Source organism: Nymphalis io, chromosome 19 (assembly GCF_905147045.1).
Source record: "Nymphalis io chromosome 19, ilAglIoxx1.1, whole genome shotgun sequence".
Taxonomy (NCBI): Eukaryota; Metazoa; Arthropoda; class Insecta; order Lepidoptera; family Nymphalidae; genus Nymphalis; species Nymphalis io.
The window spans coordinates 11,383,660-11,405,585 of record NC_065906.1 but is presented as its reverse complement, the minus strand read 5'-3'; the positions used below and the strand labels follow the sequence as shown (position 1 = coordinate 11,405,585).

Genomic DNA, 21,926 nt, shown 5'->3' with positions numbered 1-21,926 from the left:
CGCATTCAGCAGGACTTTTTTCAAGACACATAATTACTTTTTGCATAAAAGATTAAAATAAAATAGATACATAAAATTAAGAAAACAGTTGAATAATTTGCTATTGACCGCATTAAATGGAATAAATTGAAATCTAATTTTTCTCCTCTGATATAAATAATTTATAACGACAAACACGATCACCTTCAAGGTGGATCCCCCAATCATGCAACTTCTTTGAAAGCAAATACAAATCATTTTCTTATTTATTTTTATGTTACTTTTTTCTTGTCACGATTATTAATTTATGTAAAAATTATAAATGATTTAGATCTATTTTAAGTGTTCAGGTGAAAAATTTACGACAAACATTAGGCTTTGTTAAAATTATTAAATTTATTTGTGTTTTATTTTTATTTCACCAATTATGTTTCACATCTTAAGCAGTGGGCCCAAGAACTTCCAAGTTGGTTCCCAGTAGAGAAACCTAGCAATCAATGGTGGAGTTAAAGGCTTTTCAAGGCGTGAAGAAGCATCTAGCGGGCCGGCAAAGCGGGGACGGCTAGTGCAGAACATTCTTCCCGACTTTACTGGTCGTCGTCGCGTTTGGACTCTATTACCACTTACCATCAGGTGGAGTAGTCATTTGCCATCCCGGCGCAAATAAAAAAAAGAAAAAGGCTGATGGCTGAATGGATAGTTCAATAGAGATAGAAAGCCAAGATGGCCCATTGGATAGAACGCGTGAATCTTTACCGATTATCGCGGGTTCAAACGCAGGCAAACAAAGCTAAATTCTCATCCATTACGCTCTGCGGTGACGGAAAACATGAAGAAACCTGCATGATATGAATTAATTTCACTGAAATGCTGCCAAATGTGTATCCACCAACTCGCTTTTGATCAGCAACATTTGCAATATTTGGGTTTAAAATCAATCTAATCAATGCGTTTTGTATTAAATCCGAATAAACATGTCATCTCTTTATTAATATTAGTATGATTTCTCGCTAACCTTGGTCACGTTGTCGTATTTAATGAACGTTTAATTAACAGAGCACACATGATTGCGGCATGATTGCAGGGCGCAGCCCGTAATGATACGACGAGCCTCGACAATGTGATACAGATTATAACGAACGGTCGACTTTGCCTAAGCAATAGATCATGCTAGAACTAAACGATCTTCAAACTCGACGACAATCACAATTATCTAAAACATATTCCCGTGCGAGCTATTCAATACTGGGTTATGCTGTAATCGCCATGCTTAGCAGATGGATTGGCGATCAGTAAGATGGTCATAATACTCAGAAAGACGCTGCAGAAAGGTTCTCGAGTGGCAATTACGAACCGGAAGATGCAGCGTGAGCAGGCCCCCCAAAGTCCCCCTACAAAGTGGACCCACGATATTGTAAGGGTCGCGGGAAGCGTTTGGATCCGGGTAACGCAAGACCGGCCATGATGGAAATCCTTTGAGAAGGTATATGTCCAGCCGTGGACATTTTACAACTGATATGATGATGATTAGCTATTCACAACACCTTCACGATCATTCTGACAGGACTATTATGGCTACTAAGGCGCTAGGAAGGTACCGCGCAGAAGGCCCTGGTGACTGACCCGTTGGACCAGTTGGCAGTAACCCTTGCTTCCGCTCCGGGGTTGTGTGTTCAATTCCCGCCCCGCGTCTGTGTTTATTATATATCTATAGTTTTAGAAATAATATAAGTAAATATATAATATCAGCTGTTACATATATAACAAAAACTTTAAGCTGCCTACCATAAGTACAGACGAACGTGTGTGTAAATTAAAAAAAAAGCTTAAACAATATATGACTCATTACACGTATTTCGATCAATTAAAATAGCGTGCATACAATACAACTTTTGGTATTTATCTTTATTATAATAGCAATTTATTTATTGTAGCATTTAACTTAATATAGTATTATTTCCGCTATCTCTATCTAAACCTACGCATCAAACGCTTAATATTAACCGCCGCTCTCTAAATATATTTATAAACATAAAAAAGTCATTCAAACGCGAACTTACAACACCTCAATGTGTCAACTATAGAGATTAGGATGGTATGTTTTTTATGCATGTAATAACGCTGGCCCACTTACCCTTAAAACCAGAACACAGTAATATAGTGTTAATGTGTAGCAGATAACTAGCAGATTGTGTACTTTGACTGGTTGTAGGGCTTTGTGCAAGCTCGTCTAGGTAGGAACCACCCTCAGATATTCTACCGCAAAACAGCAGTACTTGGTATTGTTGTGTCCGGTTTGAAAGGTTAGTGAGCTAGTGTAATTACAAGCACAAGGGGAATAACATTTAGTTCCCAAGGTTTGTAGCGCATTGTAGCGCTACATAGATAACAATATATGCCAATAGCCCAACAGCCAACGGTGTGACATTGCAGGCTCCAGTGCTATTCTGTAAGAACTCACTTCATTACTAACTCGCGAAATTTTGACAACGGACTTAGGATTGTATCATATTTTGATGTGTGTATACTTAATTGTTTTTATAATGATCAAAGTCGCATATCACTTACTGACATTTCACGACCATTTTCTGTCATTAATTTTGTGTTTGTTCTTACTTGTACTTTACTAAGGGTTTATAGCACATAAAAAGAATACCTAGTATTATCCATTGCAGGTATGTAATTCCATGACATTGAGATGTAAATTAAATCTCGTGAAGGTCCTCGGTGCTAATTAGTAACTACGACTAACTACCGTAAGCCAATTGTAGACAGTGATGTGCACATTATATGCACATGACACGAAATATGATTAAGAGTAATGTCACTATACTAATCGCGTATAAGAGCTACCGGTATTTTTCCAGATATAAAAAAAAAAAAATTATGTCCTATTTACATAAAACTGTTTGAAGTGAATAGAAAAATATTTGTTAAACAGCTTTTTTAATTAATAAACATAACTTGATTACCTCGTTTATTAAAATTTATTAATATCGTATTGTAAAATAATTTAAATTATTTTACTATAATAGTGCGCACTATTTGGATTAAATTCATTAACCAGACGCGAAACTCGGAGCTTTAAATTAATACGAACTATTGCATCTATTTTATGGAGCTGACTCACTCAAATGCCACTCAATCTAAATTCTCTGATATGGTGTATTGTTTTAGTCTTCCGTACTGTTCTTTGAAACTTTAGAAATATGAATCTCATTCCTTTGCGCGTATTCATATTAATTTGGTTTAAATTATCACTCTCAGTTCTGGCAGGCTACTGACCACCAGCATTAAGGTAACATCCTCAACAGCGAGGTGGTAGCCAATTTGTTGCGTCACGTTACATATAATTTATAATGCACAGATATAACTTATATTATTATTTTTCTTGTTTATTTTTTTATTATACTTATATTTGAAAACGTTATTAAATGAGCCAATCATCGCGTTTCCCTAACTAACACTCCTTTGAAATGTCTGATTTTTGTAATATAGATGGATGGGCAGATGAGCCTCCTGATGGTAAGTGGACACCAATATGCCACCAACTTATTAGTAACTTTTCAAATACCAAATTAATTTATTATTCTGGTACATTTTCGTATTTTTATATACAAAAAAAAAACGAAAATATACCTACTAACAGGAGTATCAACAATGTATTTTACATAATCATTCGCGACACACGCACACCACAAACAGACAAACAATTGCTAACATTAAAAAAAACGTATTCATATGTTAATGCGGTATACAATTTCACACGAACGCCGTAGGCATTTCACGCGTTCACAAAAACAATACGCGAAAACGTGATTATTCTTTAACTCGTGTAAAGTAGATAACTACGAGGAACAGATTAGATCCTTATGTCTATTTTAGACAAATGGCCACTTCGAACTGACCTTGAGAACAATTGCCTTAATTCTTTTAATCCACCGTCCTAATTCTTCACTAGCGTTCATAAATTACGTTCAGTTTTGTAGTTGCGACATACTGTTTACGAAAGCGGCGCTTTTGAAATTTTATGTGTAGAATAAAAGTGCTGTGGTCCGATCAAATCTATAAATATATTGTATTTTGAGATGGTTAAGCTCTAACTCTGGTTGTAAGGATTATGGCGAGCCGAGATTGCCAACGCGTTAATCTTAACCGTTGAAACGCGGAAAATCATCGCAGAGTTTTCACAATCTTAATTTGTATTTCTGATTTATATCGTTTTCAACGGCGAAAAAATTTATTGCGAGGAAAGCATTATGTATGGATGAACTTCTTACAGACTTCACTAGGGCTTTGTGCAAGTAGGTTCAGGTAGTTACCACCCATTCATCATATATGTTGTGGTTGGGTTTGATGTGCGAGTGAGTCAACTACAGGCACAAGGGAAATAACATCTCAGTTTTCAGATCCACCTCATCCACCACAGTTAATATTTCTTAAAATGCCAAAGTGTGTTACTATACTTCTTTTCATGATTATGATGAAAATATAATTCGACACATGTATTTAATTGTATCTACCGACTTGCTAGTTGCACATTTAGTTTTGAATTTCGCCAAATATATATACAACAATAATTATATATATATATATATATATATATATATATATATATATATATATATATATATATATATATATTGTAAATCAATTCTACAAAACTGATCGAGTTAAAGATTTCAAGTAAACGGGACATAACGTATTTTCCCCATGGTTGGTTAGTAACAGGTCACTAGTTACCATCAATTGGGTTACCAGGTCGTTCGATCATATTTTATAAAAGAATACAATTTAAACTCACTGTCCTCCAGTTTGAGCACCGCGGCCGCCTGCCTCGCTGCAGCAGTGGAGACCTCGTGCTCTACGAAATATTCCTCATACTGCACTTCCACCACTGTCTCCCCCCAGCGATCCGTGTCGTTCGTCCGACTGCTGTTCCCTGGACCTATGCCCACTGACTTCGTGCCCGATATGGGACGTACCTGAGTAAAATATTCGATATAAACTAAATTATTTTAAAGGGGATATTATTTATCTTTATTAACATAATAATTATTTTAATTAATGTAACCTTCCACGTTATATTACTATAACTTTCTTCTTAAATGTGAGTTGGTGGTTTTCTTACAATTGAATACGAGATTAATTATAAAAACAAATTAAACATAGTGGTACTTGGCCAGGTTTGAACCTTCAATAACGATTAAAGCCTAGCTAGGCTGCGCTATATTAGCTGAAAAAACGGCCCTAGTAGAAATTCTTACCAAAACTTCTGGCACTCTGAATATGACATCAGGTCGCGCCGGCACGACAGGCAGTAGAGCGAGCGCCAAGACCCGCAGCGTCCACGCGAGAACCACGTCTCGCACTCGCCGCATCCCATCTCACTCCCGAGCCGGGCACGCTCGGATACGCTGTAATTAAATATTTAATTAGAAATAAAACAAAGAGCATTACATTATACCGTGGCTTTATGATATAATTTATCGATGCAAAATGTAAACTGAATGTGAACTATGCACAGATTGATCCGGTCATTGTGGGCTCAAATATTGATTATGAACTATAGCCTCTGGTTTCTAAAATTCTAGTCAAAACCATTATCTAATTTGGCTTTAATCTGAACGCTCATTGGTCGCTAATAGCGCCATCGTCTGGCACGGACCAATGACCACTCACCTTAAAATCAAATTAGTTGATTTAACTTTGACAGCGCTTCAGAAACTGGAAATCTCGAAGTTATAAGTGATGAAAGTCTGACGGTATTTCAAAAAAATTTCAACCAACTGACAATATTATGATTATTTTATACAAAATCGCCATAAAAAGCGATAACTAGAATTGGACCTTATATACCTAAATGCTCTTAAAACAAACAATCAGGTGCTAAGTTATAGTAAGAACTATTTTTTTAATTTCTAGTTCTTACTCGCTCAAGCTGTCCGTTTATGGAACAAAGTACCTGCACATATTAGAAAAGCTAAATCTAAATTTACTTTCAAGACTTGTCTTCGTGAGCATATTTTGTCAGAAAATTCCTACTTCTTGTCATCTATAATACACTATTATTCATGTGTATATACTATATATATATATATATATATATATATATATATATATATATATAAGATATAATACTAATATTATATGTGTATGTATGTAATTTTTGATAACTAATTACCGCCTTCACGATTGACTGGCAGAGAATGCCTTCAAGCATTAAGTCCACTTTTTGTTCCAATTACATATTGTGGTGGTCAATAAAGTTTTAAATAAATAAGAACAATATGGACCTGCCAGGCTTTCGATAGTAGAAAAACGAAATTTTAAAATATAACATGTATAATGAATACAAGTTATTCAGGAGTGAAAATGCAATATTAACCTGTTTGCCGCTAATTATTAAACACTAGCAAAACCCGGTAAATGTACCCGCGTCGCCGCGGCACATATATATATATGTAGTACTAGGTGACCCGTGCCCACTTCATTGGGCGGTAAACATTTTTACTTGTGATGAAATTATGATTTTGGTTCGGTTAGTACTGAGTGCTATGATTTATTTTCTGACTGCCGAAACTCTCGTTGGCCGAACATTAATAAAATGATCTCGCGTATTTGATATTTTAAATTATCTCTTAAACTATACAAGCAAAAAACATATTGTACAAAACGAATTTCATCTAAATAAAAATTTCTTGTTGATTTAGGAGATTATTTCAAAACGTCAATAGTACTCTTGCGAAGTTGAAGCTAGTATGTAGCTCTGGTAATAAAAGTACCGATACAGTCTAACTTTACGTTTTACGACAATCAGCCGTCGATATCCGATTTCCAGTGCACCTTGAAAGCGGATATTGCAACCAAGTCCACGGCACGATTGAACGATTCTTCCAACCAACATCAATATGCATCGACGAGGCTAATTAGAGCTGCACTTCGGAATCATTACTCTAAGTATAAGGCTTTGAATTAAAAATTTAATATATCTAATTATAGCTATTACATAGTTACATAAGATGCTGTGTTTCCTATAATAGAGGGAGCAAATAGACATATATCTAGTGTAATGTGTTATGTAAGCTTGTTATGTGTATTCCTTGTTGGAGATCCGAATAAAATAAAATAAATATATATTACCGTTTTGAAATTAAAAAAAAAACAATTGCTGGAATAATTTAAGTCGAATTTGATTAAAAACATTTTGAAGATGGCAATTAAGATAATTATTATGAATTCTATAAACATGTAGTGAGTCGAACGAACGGAAACTAGTTCTAATGATATGAAATATGAAACGTGAGCGAGCAATCTGCAGCGATCGGTAATAGTTTCACCTCCATTACGGATGGGTGATGGGAGGGCGCATTGAATACAAATACCAAATAATGGAGAACCCAATGACATCGTCACATTCCTGATCAGGTTTTGCGAATGCGATCCATGCAACGCTTTGTTATCGATATATCAGTTGGGGTTACATTGAGTGTAGGTAAACTCATCAGGTATTGTTTTTTTAACGAACGTAATACTCATAAAAGTTTACTATTCTCTGTACGTTATGTAATAATAAGAAACATGGCGGACGTTATCCGTTATTAAGCTTCTTATTAATTTGAAAATAGAATATACATATACATTATATTGGTATCCAATTGTTTTTCTTTCTGGTTTTTTGCCTGCTTAAGAGATCATTTAACTAATCGTGCTTTAATAAATATATATTATATATTATATTTTTACCTATAACATAAATCATCTTCATAATAAAGCTTGTTGTGCAGCTCACCTTACATACCATCCAAGATGAGTAAGACACGCACGCGCTGCATTAGCACGCCGGTAATGCGAAGTCATTCGCCAAGTTAAAAACTATATAACGCTTATATACTTAACGACTATAAGTACTAAGTGTTACCAGTCAGGTGTAGATTTATGAGCCTTCGTGGTGGATCGTCCACCCACAGCTAAGTGCTGATAATGTTAAAAGCTATGCTTAACACAATCATGTAATCGGCTCCCACGTCACCCAGTAAATGTCAAACTGCCTGGTTAAGAATTCATAGCCTTTTGAGGGGAAGATTTGGAGCTTATTCCACTAGCACCAATGCTGTTTGGTGGATATATATGGCAGAACTTGTAATTTCCTCGCGACAACACATGCACGATAACAATAATGAACACAGATTAAGCGAATGAAAATTTAGTAGAGCTCGTCCGGATTTGAACAGGAAATCTTCGGTTAAGTTTCTAGTGTTTAAGGCACTGGCCATCTCGGCTCTTCGGAAGTTACGAAGCTCTTTTATTTTCTACCGGTAATAAAATAGCTTAAATTAAAATATATATTAAGAATGTAAACAGTATTTATTAAGTTGTATGTTATAGTCTTTATACAAGAATTTATTCGTACGTATTAAACGTACAGGCAGATTGAAATCTAGAAATTAATTGACCTTGAGTTGGTTGTGGTTCCTGCGGTGTAGATATACATAGTTAAAATAATAAAACTATGCAAATATATAAAATAAAAATATATAATCATTTATAACATTTTCTCTAACAACTTAGTATTTTACAATTTAAACATAACCAAGGTCCCCGATATGACTATCGTTACAAAGTAATTTTAACACAAGGACTTGTAATTTTTTACATATTACATACATAGGTTTAAAGAATATTTATTTCCATAACGTCACTTACATGAGAACAATGTTAGACTTAAAATTAATTATTAAATTCGTCGTTCGTTGTTACATTATTCGACACTTTATCAATTCATACTCATTTAACACATTGTCTACTTGTTTAGAAGTGAATGATCTTTTGTATGATAGTCGGCTAGTCATGTCTTAAATGTGTTAAGCGAGTTTACATTTCTTATATTTGAGGGTATTTTGATAAAAGTTGCACTCCTTCAAATGTGATCATTTTTTTGCCATAGTTCGTTCTTATCTTTGGTAGAACAATGAGACTCGCTCGACGCGTGCTGCGTTTAAAGTTAGTTTGGTACGGATACTTTTTTTAAGGGTTTTTTGATAAAAATGCAAATATTGTAAATATATAAATGTCGAATATTCATTATTTTGGTTTCGGTATAGATTTTAATGGTTGGAGTAAAATATGGGTAATTGAAGAGCATTTTGTTAATTTTGTTTTGTGTAGCTTGAACGTCAGCTAGTTTTGTTTTGGCAGCAATGCCCCATACATCAATTAAGTACGAAATATGAAAGCTTACTTATAATGTATTACCCTTATATATATATATATATATATATATATATATATATATATATATATATATATATATATATATATATATAATTTGTACCAAACAAAACTTACAAATTGCAATGTCTATATCTGTCCGACGATAGTGATAAATGAAGTTTTGAATGACGGAGACGGAAGGGCTGAAAATGAAGATATTCCCGAATGAATATGTCAGTATATAAAATCGCATAATGTGCTGTGAGGTTGTTTATTTATATACAATATACTATAGTTAGGAGACTCCTTATACAACAGCGTGGAAGATATTCAAAAAAAAATGTTTCATATCATTAATTGTTTCATACATTTCATTTGATATGAATACGAATATATATTCGTCTCGCTACAATAAACATAAGGACACTTTGACCGGATCGATAACATGATTTTTAAAATGTTTAATTACATTTTCATTTCATTACCCGACTACAAAACCCACTGGGACACTGACAACAAAAAAAATTGCAGATTTGTCGTATCGATTGATCTGATTATTTATTATTTAAAAAAGGCAATGATTTACTTGCCGACCCAATAAACCAAAAACACAATCTTTTTTTTTAATAATTAATATAAGTGAATAAAAATAAACCTAGCCCGCAATAATTCTTCAAAAGTATCTTATAAAAAGCATCACGTAGTACTAATTATAAGTTGAGTCACGGGCCCTTCGGTACACAGGAGGGCGTTCTGTGTCACCGGGCTCATGACGTGTTCGCGAAAGGGCCGACATTCGTTCACGATTTAGTACCGTTAGAAGGGACATGGAAGAATTTCTCCAACTAGGAACGAATAAGTGACCTTATTGTTTAATGATAAATGCAAGCATAAATAGAAAATAAACGAAGAAACAAAATGCTCTAGTTTTTATTATGATTTTGTAAAAAAATTATTTTTATATCAGACTAGCTATTTTTATGGCAACATCAACAGTTGTTTGAAAGTCACTTCTACATCACACAGTCCCTTCATTGTACAGCACATTATATAATTGAAATATATAATAAACAAAGCGATGTAGAAACAAGAGATGCACAATTTACATATGCAATATATATGTATACTAATAACTACAATACATTACTATTAATATACTTTACACATTATGTGATAATACATATAGATTAATATTTTTACTGATGGTAATAGGTTTTTACTGATGGTAGGGCTTGGTATTTTTTTTAGGCGGACGAGCATATGGGCCACCTAATGGTAAGTGGTCACCAACGCCCATAGACATTGGCATTGTAAGAATGAATCATAAAACATCGCTTACATCGCCAATGCGCCACCAACCTTAGGAACTACAATTTATGTCCCTTGTGCCTGTTTACACTGGCTTAATACCTTTCAAACAAAAATACAACAAAACCAAGTAATGCTGTTTTGCGGTAGAATATCTGATGAGTGAGTGGTACCTACCCAGAAGAGATTGCACAAAGCCCTACCACCAGTAACATTATAAACAAAAGAAATTGTGGGTTTATGTTTTGAGCGTAACATCCTGACTTTGATACAATTTGATTATAAATATAGAAAGTGTATTGGTTACGTAACTGTAATGGCGGCTTTATAGATATGTTGTAGACGATAAGCATTTTTTCATTAACGAACGCTACATTTATTTAACACACTTTGTTTTATTATACATTTTGAGAAATGATTTATAACGTGTTGACGGCATAAGTGCTTCAAAAACTGTATTATAGTTTCAAGGACTTTCAAAAATATAATTTATTGTTTTTTCTTTCAAATGAAATATTGTACTTTAAAAAGCTTGGTTTTTTTTTAACTTATTTTAAGAGGTACTCGATCAAATCGGCTGACTTGATGGTATATGGTTAACGTCGCCCAGCTGTTGCGACACTTGCACCATAGGAAATATAAGCCACTAACGCCGTCAATGCGCTGCCAACCATGGGATCTAAGATGTTGACTGTAGTTACACCGGCTCCCTCGGTTCAACCGGAAAAACTGAATACTGAATTATTTCTAAATATACGAGTTAGGTACCATTTCAGTTATATTTATTGTCACCGCCCTAACTCGTATTCAACGAATGTCTTGTCTTTGATAATTGTATTTATAAAAATGGATGATTTAATAAATCAAGTAATCAAAGTAGTTACTATTGCTCTCAAAAAAAATCATAGATAAAGTACTCATGGTCCTATCTTTATTTAACTCAGTCCTATTAGATCGATAAATATGAACTTCACGCTTTTTTATCATATAATATTCTTAACATAACGTTTATATTTATTGATAGCCAATTTTATTATTAGATATTTATATTAATTAAAGTCAAGAAGAACACTGTATAACATGATAAAACCTGTGCAGGTACCCGGAAAAGATATTACTAATTTACATAATGACGGCGCTTCACAGTTAAATGCAAACTTAATTATAAATAATAAATAATATATACGTAAACACAAATGTTACAAAAATATGTTTATATGCCATCAAAGATGACAAAATAACTATTGCTATAATTAAATATTATTCCCAGTAGAATACCTTTTCATTTTGAGAAATCAAAAATCAAATCAACAGCCAATCGTTGTCCACTGCTGAACATAGGCCTCTCCCAAGGTGCGCCAAAGCTCCCTGTCCTCCGCCTTCCGCATCCAGTTGGTGCCCGCCACCTTCTTAAGGTCGTCGGTCCACCTGACTGGAGGGCGCCCTACGCTGCGCTTGCCGATTCGCGGTCTCCACTCTAGGACTCGTCTGCTCCAACGGCCATCGGTCCTACGACATACGTGACCAGCCCACTGCCACTTCAGCCTGCTAATTTTGCAAGCTATGTCGGTGACTCCGGTTCTTTTCCGGATAATCTCATTTCTGATCGTATCCTTCAAAGATATTCCGAGCATAGCTCGCTCCATAGCACGCTGAGCGACTTTGAATTTGTGGACTAGTCCCGCAGTTAGTGTCCACGTTTCGGCACCGTATGTCATGGCAGGTAAGACGTATTGGTTGAAGACTTTCGTCTTCAAACATTGCGGTATAGACGACTTGAGGACTTGACGAAGGTTGCCAAATGCTGCCCATCCCAAGCGAATTCTTCGATCGGCTTCCTTCTCGAAGTTGTTCCTACCGACTTGTATTATCTGTCCTAGGTAGGTATATTCACTAACAACTTCGAGAGGTTTCCCCTCGACGTATATCGGTCCCGGCACGACATGCCTATTGAACATGACCTTGGTCTTGTCCAAGTTCATATCGAGACCGACACACCGGGAAGACTCGCCTAGGCTACGCAGCATTTCGGTGAGTTGTTCCAGCGACTCTGCTATGATGACGATATCGTCGGCAAATCGAAGGTGTGAGATGTACTCGCCGTTTACATTGACTCCATACCTAGTCCAATCCAGCGTTTTGAAAACGTCTTCCAACGCGTTGGTGAACAGTTTCGGGGATATTACATCCCCCTGTCTCACCCCTCTGCGCAGTTGGATCGCCTTCGTCTTACAGTCCTGGATGTGGACAGTCATTGTAGCGGCGTTGTACAGACATCTCAGTACCTCGATATATCTCCAATCGATATGACATCTCTGCAATGAGTCGAGCACTGCCCAGGTTTCGATGGAGTCGAAGGCTTTCTCGTAGTCCACAAATGCCATACACAGCGGCTGATTGTACTCTTCGGTCTTCTGCACAATCTGCCGAACAGTATGGATGTGGTCCACGGTGCTGTAGCCTGATCGAAAGCCGGCTTGCTCTGGGGGCTGGAACTCGTCAAGTCGTCTGGCGAGACGGTTCGTGACGACTCTTGAGAACAGCTTATACACGTGACTCAGGAGGGAGATTGGTCTGTAGTTTTTCAAGAGAGTTTTATCACCTTTCTTGAAAAACGGTACCACCTCACTCCCGCTCCACGTTTCCGGGGTCTTGCCATGTTGGATGACGGAATTAAAGAGGCTTGCTAGCTCTTTCAGGACCGGAGTCCCGCCTGCCTTAAGCAACTCTGTTGTGATTCCGTCATCTCCCGGAGCTTTGTTGTTTTTAAGCTGTTCTAGAGCCGCCCTAATCTCTCCTTGGTCAACGACCGGGAGCTCCTCGGAGTAATGGCGCATAAGAGGGGCGCGCTGGTCATCAATACTGATTCCCACGGGTTTATCCGATCTTGAAGAGAACAACTGCCCATAAAACCTCTCTACTTCTCCGATAATCTCAGGCCTAGAGGTAACGACCCCACCATTTTCAGTTTTAAGTTTTGTCAGACGCGGCCTCCCAAACTTGCGAGCGAACACTTTCGATCCCCGATTTTGCTCAATCGCAGCCTTGATGGCACGGGTATTGGAGCGTCGGAGATCGCGTCGCGTCAGCGTTTTTATTGTTCGGTTTAAGGCCTTATCTGACAAAAACGATGGTAGTTCTCGTCGTTTTCTCATGAGCTCGAGTGTCTCAGCAGAGAGTTTTGGTGCGTTGTCTCTTCTCTGTGGCGGAAAACACTTGCGGGATGTGTTTTGCAGTATTTTGACCAGCGTGTCGGTTCTCTCATCAATGCTGCTTATGGTTTCCAACGCGGTGAATTGATTTTGAAGTTCCATTTGGAACTTTTCGGAGCCTTGAGCAGCTTGGAGCATGGTAGGTCGGAGAGTAGACCTCATCATTCTCGATCTTTCGGCTTTTAAGTTGATATTTAGAGTGCCTCGAACCAAGCGGTGATCACTTCCGGTATTAAACTTGTTGATCACTGAAACATCTCTAAATATGTGCCTTTTATTCGAAATGATAAAGTCTATCTCGTTCCTTGTCACGTTATCGGGGCTTCGCCAGGTCCACCTCCTCTGAGGCTTTTTTTGAAAGAAAGAATTCATCAAAAAAAGCCCCTGCGCTTCGAGAAAGTTTACCAGCATTTGCCCCCTGTGATTTCTGCAGCCCAAGCCGTAAGGTCCGACTTTCGATTCACCGCTATCTTGTACTCCCACTTTAGCATTAAAGTCTCCCATAACAACATTGTAGTGGGCCCTCGAGGTGTCGTTGAGGGCCTTTGCGATGTCCTCGTACATCGCTTCGACCACATCATCAGAGTATGTCGAAGTTGGCGCATATATCTGTACAACCTTCAGGGAGTACCTGTCGGAAAGTTTTAGGACAAGGTACGCTACCCGGTTCGACACACTACTGATTTCCACAATGCTGCTAATGAGATCCTTTTTGACTAGAAAACCGACACCACCCTGGGAGAGGTTATCACCTTCGCGGAAGTAGAGTAAGTTACCGGACTCTAGAGTTATCGTGTCCTCCCCCTGTCTTCGGACTTCAGATAACCCCAGTATATGCCAGTTTATATGACTTAACTCTACTTCTAATTCGGCGAGGTGATGGTCCAGCCTCATCGAGCGTCCATTATACGTTGCCATTTTCAGTCGTTTTATACGGTAGCCTGCCGTGAACCGGTGATTCTTAGCACCCCCTGCCCTGCCGATACCGCGACCGCTACCTTGGTCGGGCCTAGCGGGCTTGCCGGTAACTGGGGGCCTTTTTTTGGGCGCATCTGCCATTAAGGGAGGGGTTTGCCCATACTCGCCGCGCTGGGCAGGCGTGTTGGCGAGCGCAGTAGGGGGTAAGATGTTTATGGGAGGGGGGACGCTGCTGCCCATCCCCCCTTTTCCCCGTCCCTCAGTCGCCTCTTACGACACCCACGGGATGAGATTGGGGGAGTACTATTCTAAGCCGGTACTCCACGGCAAACCGTACACTTTCATTTTGAGAGAAAGAGTGAAACTATTTATATGTTATTTATTTAACCTGTGTATGTGTGGATAATTCGCTCTTTGCTGTGGTTTTAAATATATAATTTATTGAGAGATTTACAAAAAAAAATCTAAATATTAAATAATACAAACAACATAGTTAAATTTTATACGCACTAACTGAATTTGAATGCAAAACCGATTATACTGATCCGCACCAGCCCACTGATTGCTATCGATCCATCGCTCGCATTGAAACACGACACTAAAGCTTCCGCCTGTCGCTTTGCATTCATATTATAATGTGGAATATAATAATCCAGCGTGGCCATATTTATTTATTAAAATCAACGAAAAAAAACACTGAGCTTTAAAAAAGGACACAGATGGAGTGCGACTTGCGTGAAGGTGAACTTGTATGATTTCTTTGTACGGGATGCCAAATCGATAGTCGGAGATAGGAAAAAAGGGAGCAAAATGAAATTTCGTTTGCGAATACTGTACTATATTGTATTATCATTTGCGTCAAGAGTGCTAAATTTCAACTCAATCAACAGCATGACCCTGGTTTAAAATTTAGTAACAATTTCGGCAATCATAGGAATTCATAATAATATTATAAATGAAAAAGCGTATTTGTTACTTCGTGCTTCTTCCACTCAACTATAGAGCAACGTTTCGAGATAGTTTATGGATATGAGGGTGACGTAAGATTTTCATTTCGGGAGAATACACAGGCATAAAGCCGTTAGATCCTAAAATAAATAAATTACACCTAGCAGTTTATCATTGAGAGACCTTCATACTACTAGAACTGGAGTAACTAACTGCAACCCATTATGATGTGTTAAAATAAACATTATGTTTAAACTTATTAATAACACATAACATAGTTAAATATTCACTCTTATAGCCTTAAAAATAGAATCTAAAGTTCTATAAAAGGTTTTGTTACAAATGGCACATGGCAAACAAACTTTGGAAAGATAAGCCGAAGTCTGAACAGTGAAGTTGTATATTGTGTTTACTCTCTGCGTTCTCGCTGATAAGCTTCAAGTAACGTGAAATGTTGACACAGACATCCAGTAAATAGAATCTAGGTTAGTATTATAAAGCTTTTATAACAGAATATTTATTCAACTTATTTTCAGCAAGCATTCTTGCTATCATTCCATTTCTAATTTCTGATTATTTCCGAAATGTGATAACCGATTTTCGAGCCCTTGGCACAACGTCGAGAGTGACTGAGCCAGTGCAATTACAGGTACCTTTTTGACTTGTATATAATATACACGTGCTTAATTTTTTCATAAGAAGTATATTATAAATTGATGCTTATTTGAAGAATAATCGAAAGTAAGTAAGTTCATGAACTTTTAATGTCTAAAACCAATGAACCGAAATCAGTTTGAACATATTTATACATATGTTGAATATGTATTCATTTGCGGGACAATTACTATAGTTAAAATATTCACGGTTCAACGACCGACGGTGTGTCGCAGGGTTAGTTATAAGCCGACAATCTACAATAATCAGATTTAACACAAACGACAATATTGAACGAAATCTTGACCGACATTTTTCATTTTTAAATTATACTTTATTTATAAGCACCCCTAAATGGTCGAGTTACCATGGTGTATTCATCCGAGATAAACTGACAAGAAACTCAGTAGTTACTCTTATGTCTCAAATTAAGTACATTTTGACACAACTTTGACAATTCAATTCCTATTCAATTTCATTAATTATACTCGTATGTTTTGAACTTTTTACTATTTTATATTCTTATATTGTAATTTAAATTTAATTACCAAAATATTATTTAAATATGAATATCATATAAGAAAATGCGAGGCCGCTAAGCCTGCATTTATTAGTTATTGCTTTCATCGGACGCGTGGCCTTTGGCAGAGCATTTTGGCAGACAAAAAATGTGCTAAATAAATGTAGGAAATTTAAAATATATCGTTACAATTTTAAGAGATTAATTGGTTGTGACAAATTGGATGATACCAAACAGTTTAAACGGAACGATAAACTTAAACTGTGCTAATAGAGATTACTTTAAACTATCTTATTTTTGTATTATGCTATATAGCCATATTGAAAGAAACAATTTCAAAATCCGACAGAAAACTCCATTGTAAAACGTAAATAAAACCTACTTTGTACACATACGACGTTAAACACAATAGTTATGGTTAATGGGTAAAAATCTCAATGCACCAACAATTTCCATAGATATCTAAAAATACAGAATAGATTACCAACTCCAAACTATGATTTCAATTTCGGCCAAGGGTTTGATGGCCACGGCGGGCATTCTCAAGGGAGATTAGACGTATTATAGTGCCATTCTCTATTTCTTTATTCTCATATTCCGATAGAACAACATGGTTTAGTTGTAAGACTTTTTCCTGGTTTCCGAGGTATATTTTCAACACGAAACTCCGGGGTGCTGCTGTTTTTTTTAAATAAAATACCCAATGGTAATTACAATTACCATTGGGTATCAATATACATAAAAATCAATGATGCTCTGACATTACAGTTTGATATATCCTCTTTAAGTTTCAAGATTAATATTTAAGTTTTACATATCAGTTATCGTGCATTCGCCTTCGCTAAGTCATTGACCTGAACACCCTTTGATACAATATAGTAGGGGCGAGGCAGGTGGAGCCCTTTTATGCAAAATTAGGTCAGCCAGCTGTGACATTTGTAATGCGTGCAGCGAAAAATACAATTTAAGATTACAAGTATTGATGTCATTAATATCTTTAATAAATCGTTTATTAATATTATTTTTATTGAACTTTAATAAACGATGGAACGAACACGCGTTAGTCTCTTGCCTATTTATTTTAACTAACAAAACACGGCTCACGTTGTTTGTGTTTATTTTCTATATGCTATTATGGCTTTATTCCCAGACAGCATCACAATAGTAATCAATTCCTTAAACAGGTTGTCCTAATACTTAAGGTCCAACCAAGGAATTATTCTTCCTGATAGGTACAATATTGGTGTCTTCAAATCCAGAGTAAACAGGTTTCTTATAGGCAAGCGTGCTACATCCTAGACCGTGTCGATACTTAACATCAGGCAAGTCAACGGTCAAATGTTGGCCTATTAATTATAAAAAAAAAATTGAGAAAAAAATAAAAATAGTTTTTGAAATTTTGTTGTTAATTTAAAATTCATAAAAAATAATATATTTCATAGAATAATGAATGACTTCAAGTAAACAATTTACTAAACTTTATTTACTTTAATTTAATTAAAATGAAAACGTGAATCCTGCAGGTGAGCATTAAGTTTAGTAAGTAATTATTATTTTAAACTGCAAGCAATAATCAAACTGCAATTTAAGGACACTTTGTCCTTAAATTAAATTTGGAAAAAAACTGTTCTCAACACGAGTTGACGCTAAAGATTTGTTGCTGCCTTGACTTGTCAATAAAAATGGATACAATGTTGTGTATTTGTTGGTAACTTTCTGCAGAATTCAAATAGTCCCTAATAGAAAATTCATTGCCAACAATTTTAGTAGAAATTATATATATATTATATAATAATTATTATATAATAATAAAAGCCGAGATGGCCCTGTGGTAAGAACGCGTGAATCTTAACCGATGATCGTGGGTTCAAACCCGGGCAAGCACCACTGAATTTTCATGTGCTTAATTTGTGGTTATAATTCATCTCGTGCTTTACGGTGAAGGAAAACATCGTGAGGAAACCTGCATGTGTCTAATTTCACTGAAGTTCTGCCACATGTGAATTCTACCAACCCGCATTGGAGCAGCGTGGTGGAATAAGCTCCAAACCTTCTCCTCAAAAAGAGGAAAGGAGGCCTTTAGCCCAACAGTGGGACATTCACAGGCTGTTACGGATATAATAATTTATAAACTAGTAGCAACTAATATATATTAGGTTTAAGATAATATTAAACAGTCTTAAAAAATTCAAATGCAGGTTACTTCTTTTTATTTTTATTATTTTTTTTAAGAAAGAAGTTTAATAGCAATGTCCGTTTTAAGGCATTACAAATATTCCTATTTACATCTCCCAGTCGTCAGGATCGAACCTACGACTTTTACATCACTAGGCGCATAAACCATTGCGCTATTGACGCTTTAAATCATTTAAAGAACCTTTATATAAGCAAGTGCACTTTAAGTGTACAATTTTTCAAGAGTGGGCACCCACTTCAGACAGTTTGGTTAATTAATTTAAGAGGTTTTTTTAGTTAACGCTTTTTTATCGCTAACTAGAGCGCCCGCGTGACGCGCCAACATTTGCACTATCAAATTTTCGCTACAAAAAATCCCATACAAAAAAGTACTATCACTTTTTACCGAATTTCCCAATTTAACGAGCAACTTTTTAAATTTCGCTGTCCCTAATAATTTAAAATCGTTTTCAAGTTATACTCTCACAATCGAACAGTATTTAATTTTTAACGCCTGATGTATATAAAGGCGTTTTATAATTATTTATATAGATATCGCTGAATAAGATTCAATAAGCAATACGAAAGAATACGATTCGCAAAAGAATAACTGATACGTAAACGTGATTGTAATAAAGATTTTAAATAGGACTAAACAACGACAAAGCAACATCCGGACAGCTGACAGAGCGTCTGTCACGTGAGCTTAATGACTTATATGTCACATCCACTATCCCACCTGACATCAATATCTTATCTGACAGAGTTTTTGTTTAATAAATAGAATAAGTAAAAGTAATAGTCGTTTCCCAATAATAAGTGATCCACTCCTGGGCAAACGTCTTCTCTTGAAAATAATTCCATCACGTTGGTCCATTGCGGATTGATGAATAAACACGAGCAGAATTTCATCAGACACATGAATATCTCATACCACCAAGCATTATGAATTGTAAACATAAATTAAGCATAATGTAAGCTCAATGATGATCTCTCGGGTTTTGGACCGGGTTGAAATTTACGCTTTCTACAGACCATCTTGCCACTCGGCTGGTTTATAAAAATACATATACTCCAAGTTCACCAAACACCAACAGTTTGTATTACTGCTAATTACTAGCAAAAGAGAAAAACTAAGATTGAATGAGACCTTACTCATTGACGATGTTAGTAATAGATTGTCTACATATCTTACTCACGTCGCGCGTCATTGGACGAAAGAAAAATAGTTCAACACCAGTCTGCAGTTGATAATAAACTTCGAAGGAAATAAATCTTAATTGTTTTCTTATAAAAGCGAGAGAAACGAAAAACATTAACTCGATCACTTAAAGTGTTGAGCCATTACATTTAAACTTTGACAAACCATCGCAGATCCTACGGAAAATAACGTCAGAAACACATCGTATTAAGGTCACACGATGAAGATGTTGGTATTGCGTCAAATTGTCAATTTCAGAACGGGAAGGCCTCAGAAAAGAGGCCTCAGAATTGACACATATACGGAAATCCTACTTAAGGGAATAATGAACAGCATTAAGTACATGGTACTACAACTACGTTTTTTTTTCATGATTGTAAAAATACGTGCTTACTACGCGCAATATAATTATATTAATTAAGGTCTTTAAGCATATTACAATACTATTTATTCAATGCAATTTATATACATATGTAACTAGGTACCCCTTAGCTTTGCATTTGTACAATAAGCGTCTTTATAGAAAGCTTAAATTGATTGACTAACAATTAATTATATTTATTTAGAATATAGATAGAAAATTAAAAAAAAATAATTAATCCCGGAACCCCGGCCTCTGCTGCCTTTTTTTTTTTAACCCTGGAAAAACGCATTACGCGTTTCCCCCACGGGAACAGTGGAGGGATATGTGGGGCTCGCCGTTGTCCAAGGCGCCGAGTGCGCCCCGAATATCGGAATACCCACTAAAAAACCAGCGGTACCCTTTCCTTCTTAACAAGGAGCGCCACGGAATCACTTTCACATGCTTCTGTGACGCTCTGACGGTCCTCTGCTGCCTAGGCCACCCACCAGAGCAACGAGACTGGCTTTATTTGGTGCAGCGTAACATTGAAAATATTCAATTAATCACAACAGTGGTGTTTGGTCGGATTTAAGCCCGCAATCTTTACTTTATTATTTGTTTTTACTTGTAAGCATTAAAAAAAAAAGAATTAAATGGGCATACACGCACTTTGCTGAGATTCAATAAAAATAACTCTCTACCTACTAGACTAAATACTAGATCTATTATAGAAGTTATACATACACATTAAATAGCAAATGATTATTACCAGCAATATAATGCACATTTACAATTCAGACAAATTTATTTAAATGAATTCCGTATTCAAAACTTAAATTAAAACTGTAATTAGAATTAAAACGTATAATTAATTGGTTATTAGATTAAACATTACACGCACTAAGCGGGTTATTTTTATTTAGTTTAAGTATTCTACTTGCTCATTGATAGTCAAAAATGTATCGACAATTCGGTTTTGAAAGAGAAAGCTCAGACATGAGACGAATCAGCGCAATAAGCGTGATTATATATTTTTGTAAAATCTTTAATATTTTTTATCGTTCACACATTTATATGTTTATAGCTTACAACTATTATCTTAAACTTTATAATGATTACGTGAGAAAGCAGTTCGTCGGCACCTGCGCCTGCGCCGCCCAAGATTGCCTCACTGCCTGTTTTCCCGCGCATTGTTTGCTAATGAGCTAATGTCGCGTGTCATTTCTCGGATTAATCATGTTGGGTCTGATGCTTACTGGTGTTTCGGCATCGTATATTTCACTATCGCCTATTTATATGAATATAAATAAAATTAACTTAAACAAAAAAATTACTCTTCATATACTTCTTATAACTAAAAATTAAGCAGTAGATACATATATCTAATCTGTTTAATTTTTTAGTATAACGTAAAGCGAGGCAAAACAAAACTGCTTATAGCCTATTTCTTTCGCA

General features: G+C 36.0%; 1 protein-coding gene across 1 annotated transcript in view; it reads right to left on the bottom strand.

The window, feature by feature from the left end:
• LOC126776120 (uncharacterized) overlaps positions 1-21,926 on the bottom strand; it is a 35,708-nt gene that overhangs the window by 8,428 nt on the left and 5,354 nt on the right. Inside the window, exons 2-3 of the mRNA XM_050498411.1 lie at positions 5,247-5,396; positions 4,784-4,964 (exon numbers count right to left, since the gene is read on the bottom strand). Of these exons, the coding sequence (XP_050354368.1) occupies positions 4,784-4,964; positions 5,247-5,360 (295 nt within the window). The 5' untranslated portion in view covers positions 5,361-5,396. The remainder of the gene's footprint in view (positions 1-4,783; positions 4,965-5,246; positions 5,397-21,926) is intronic.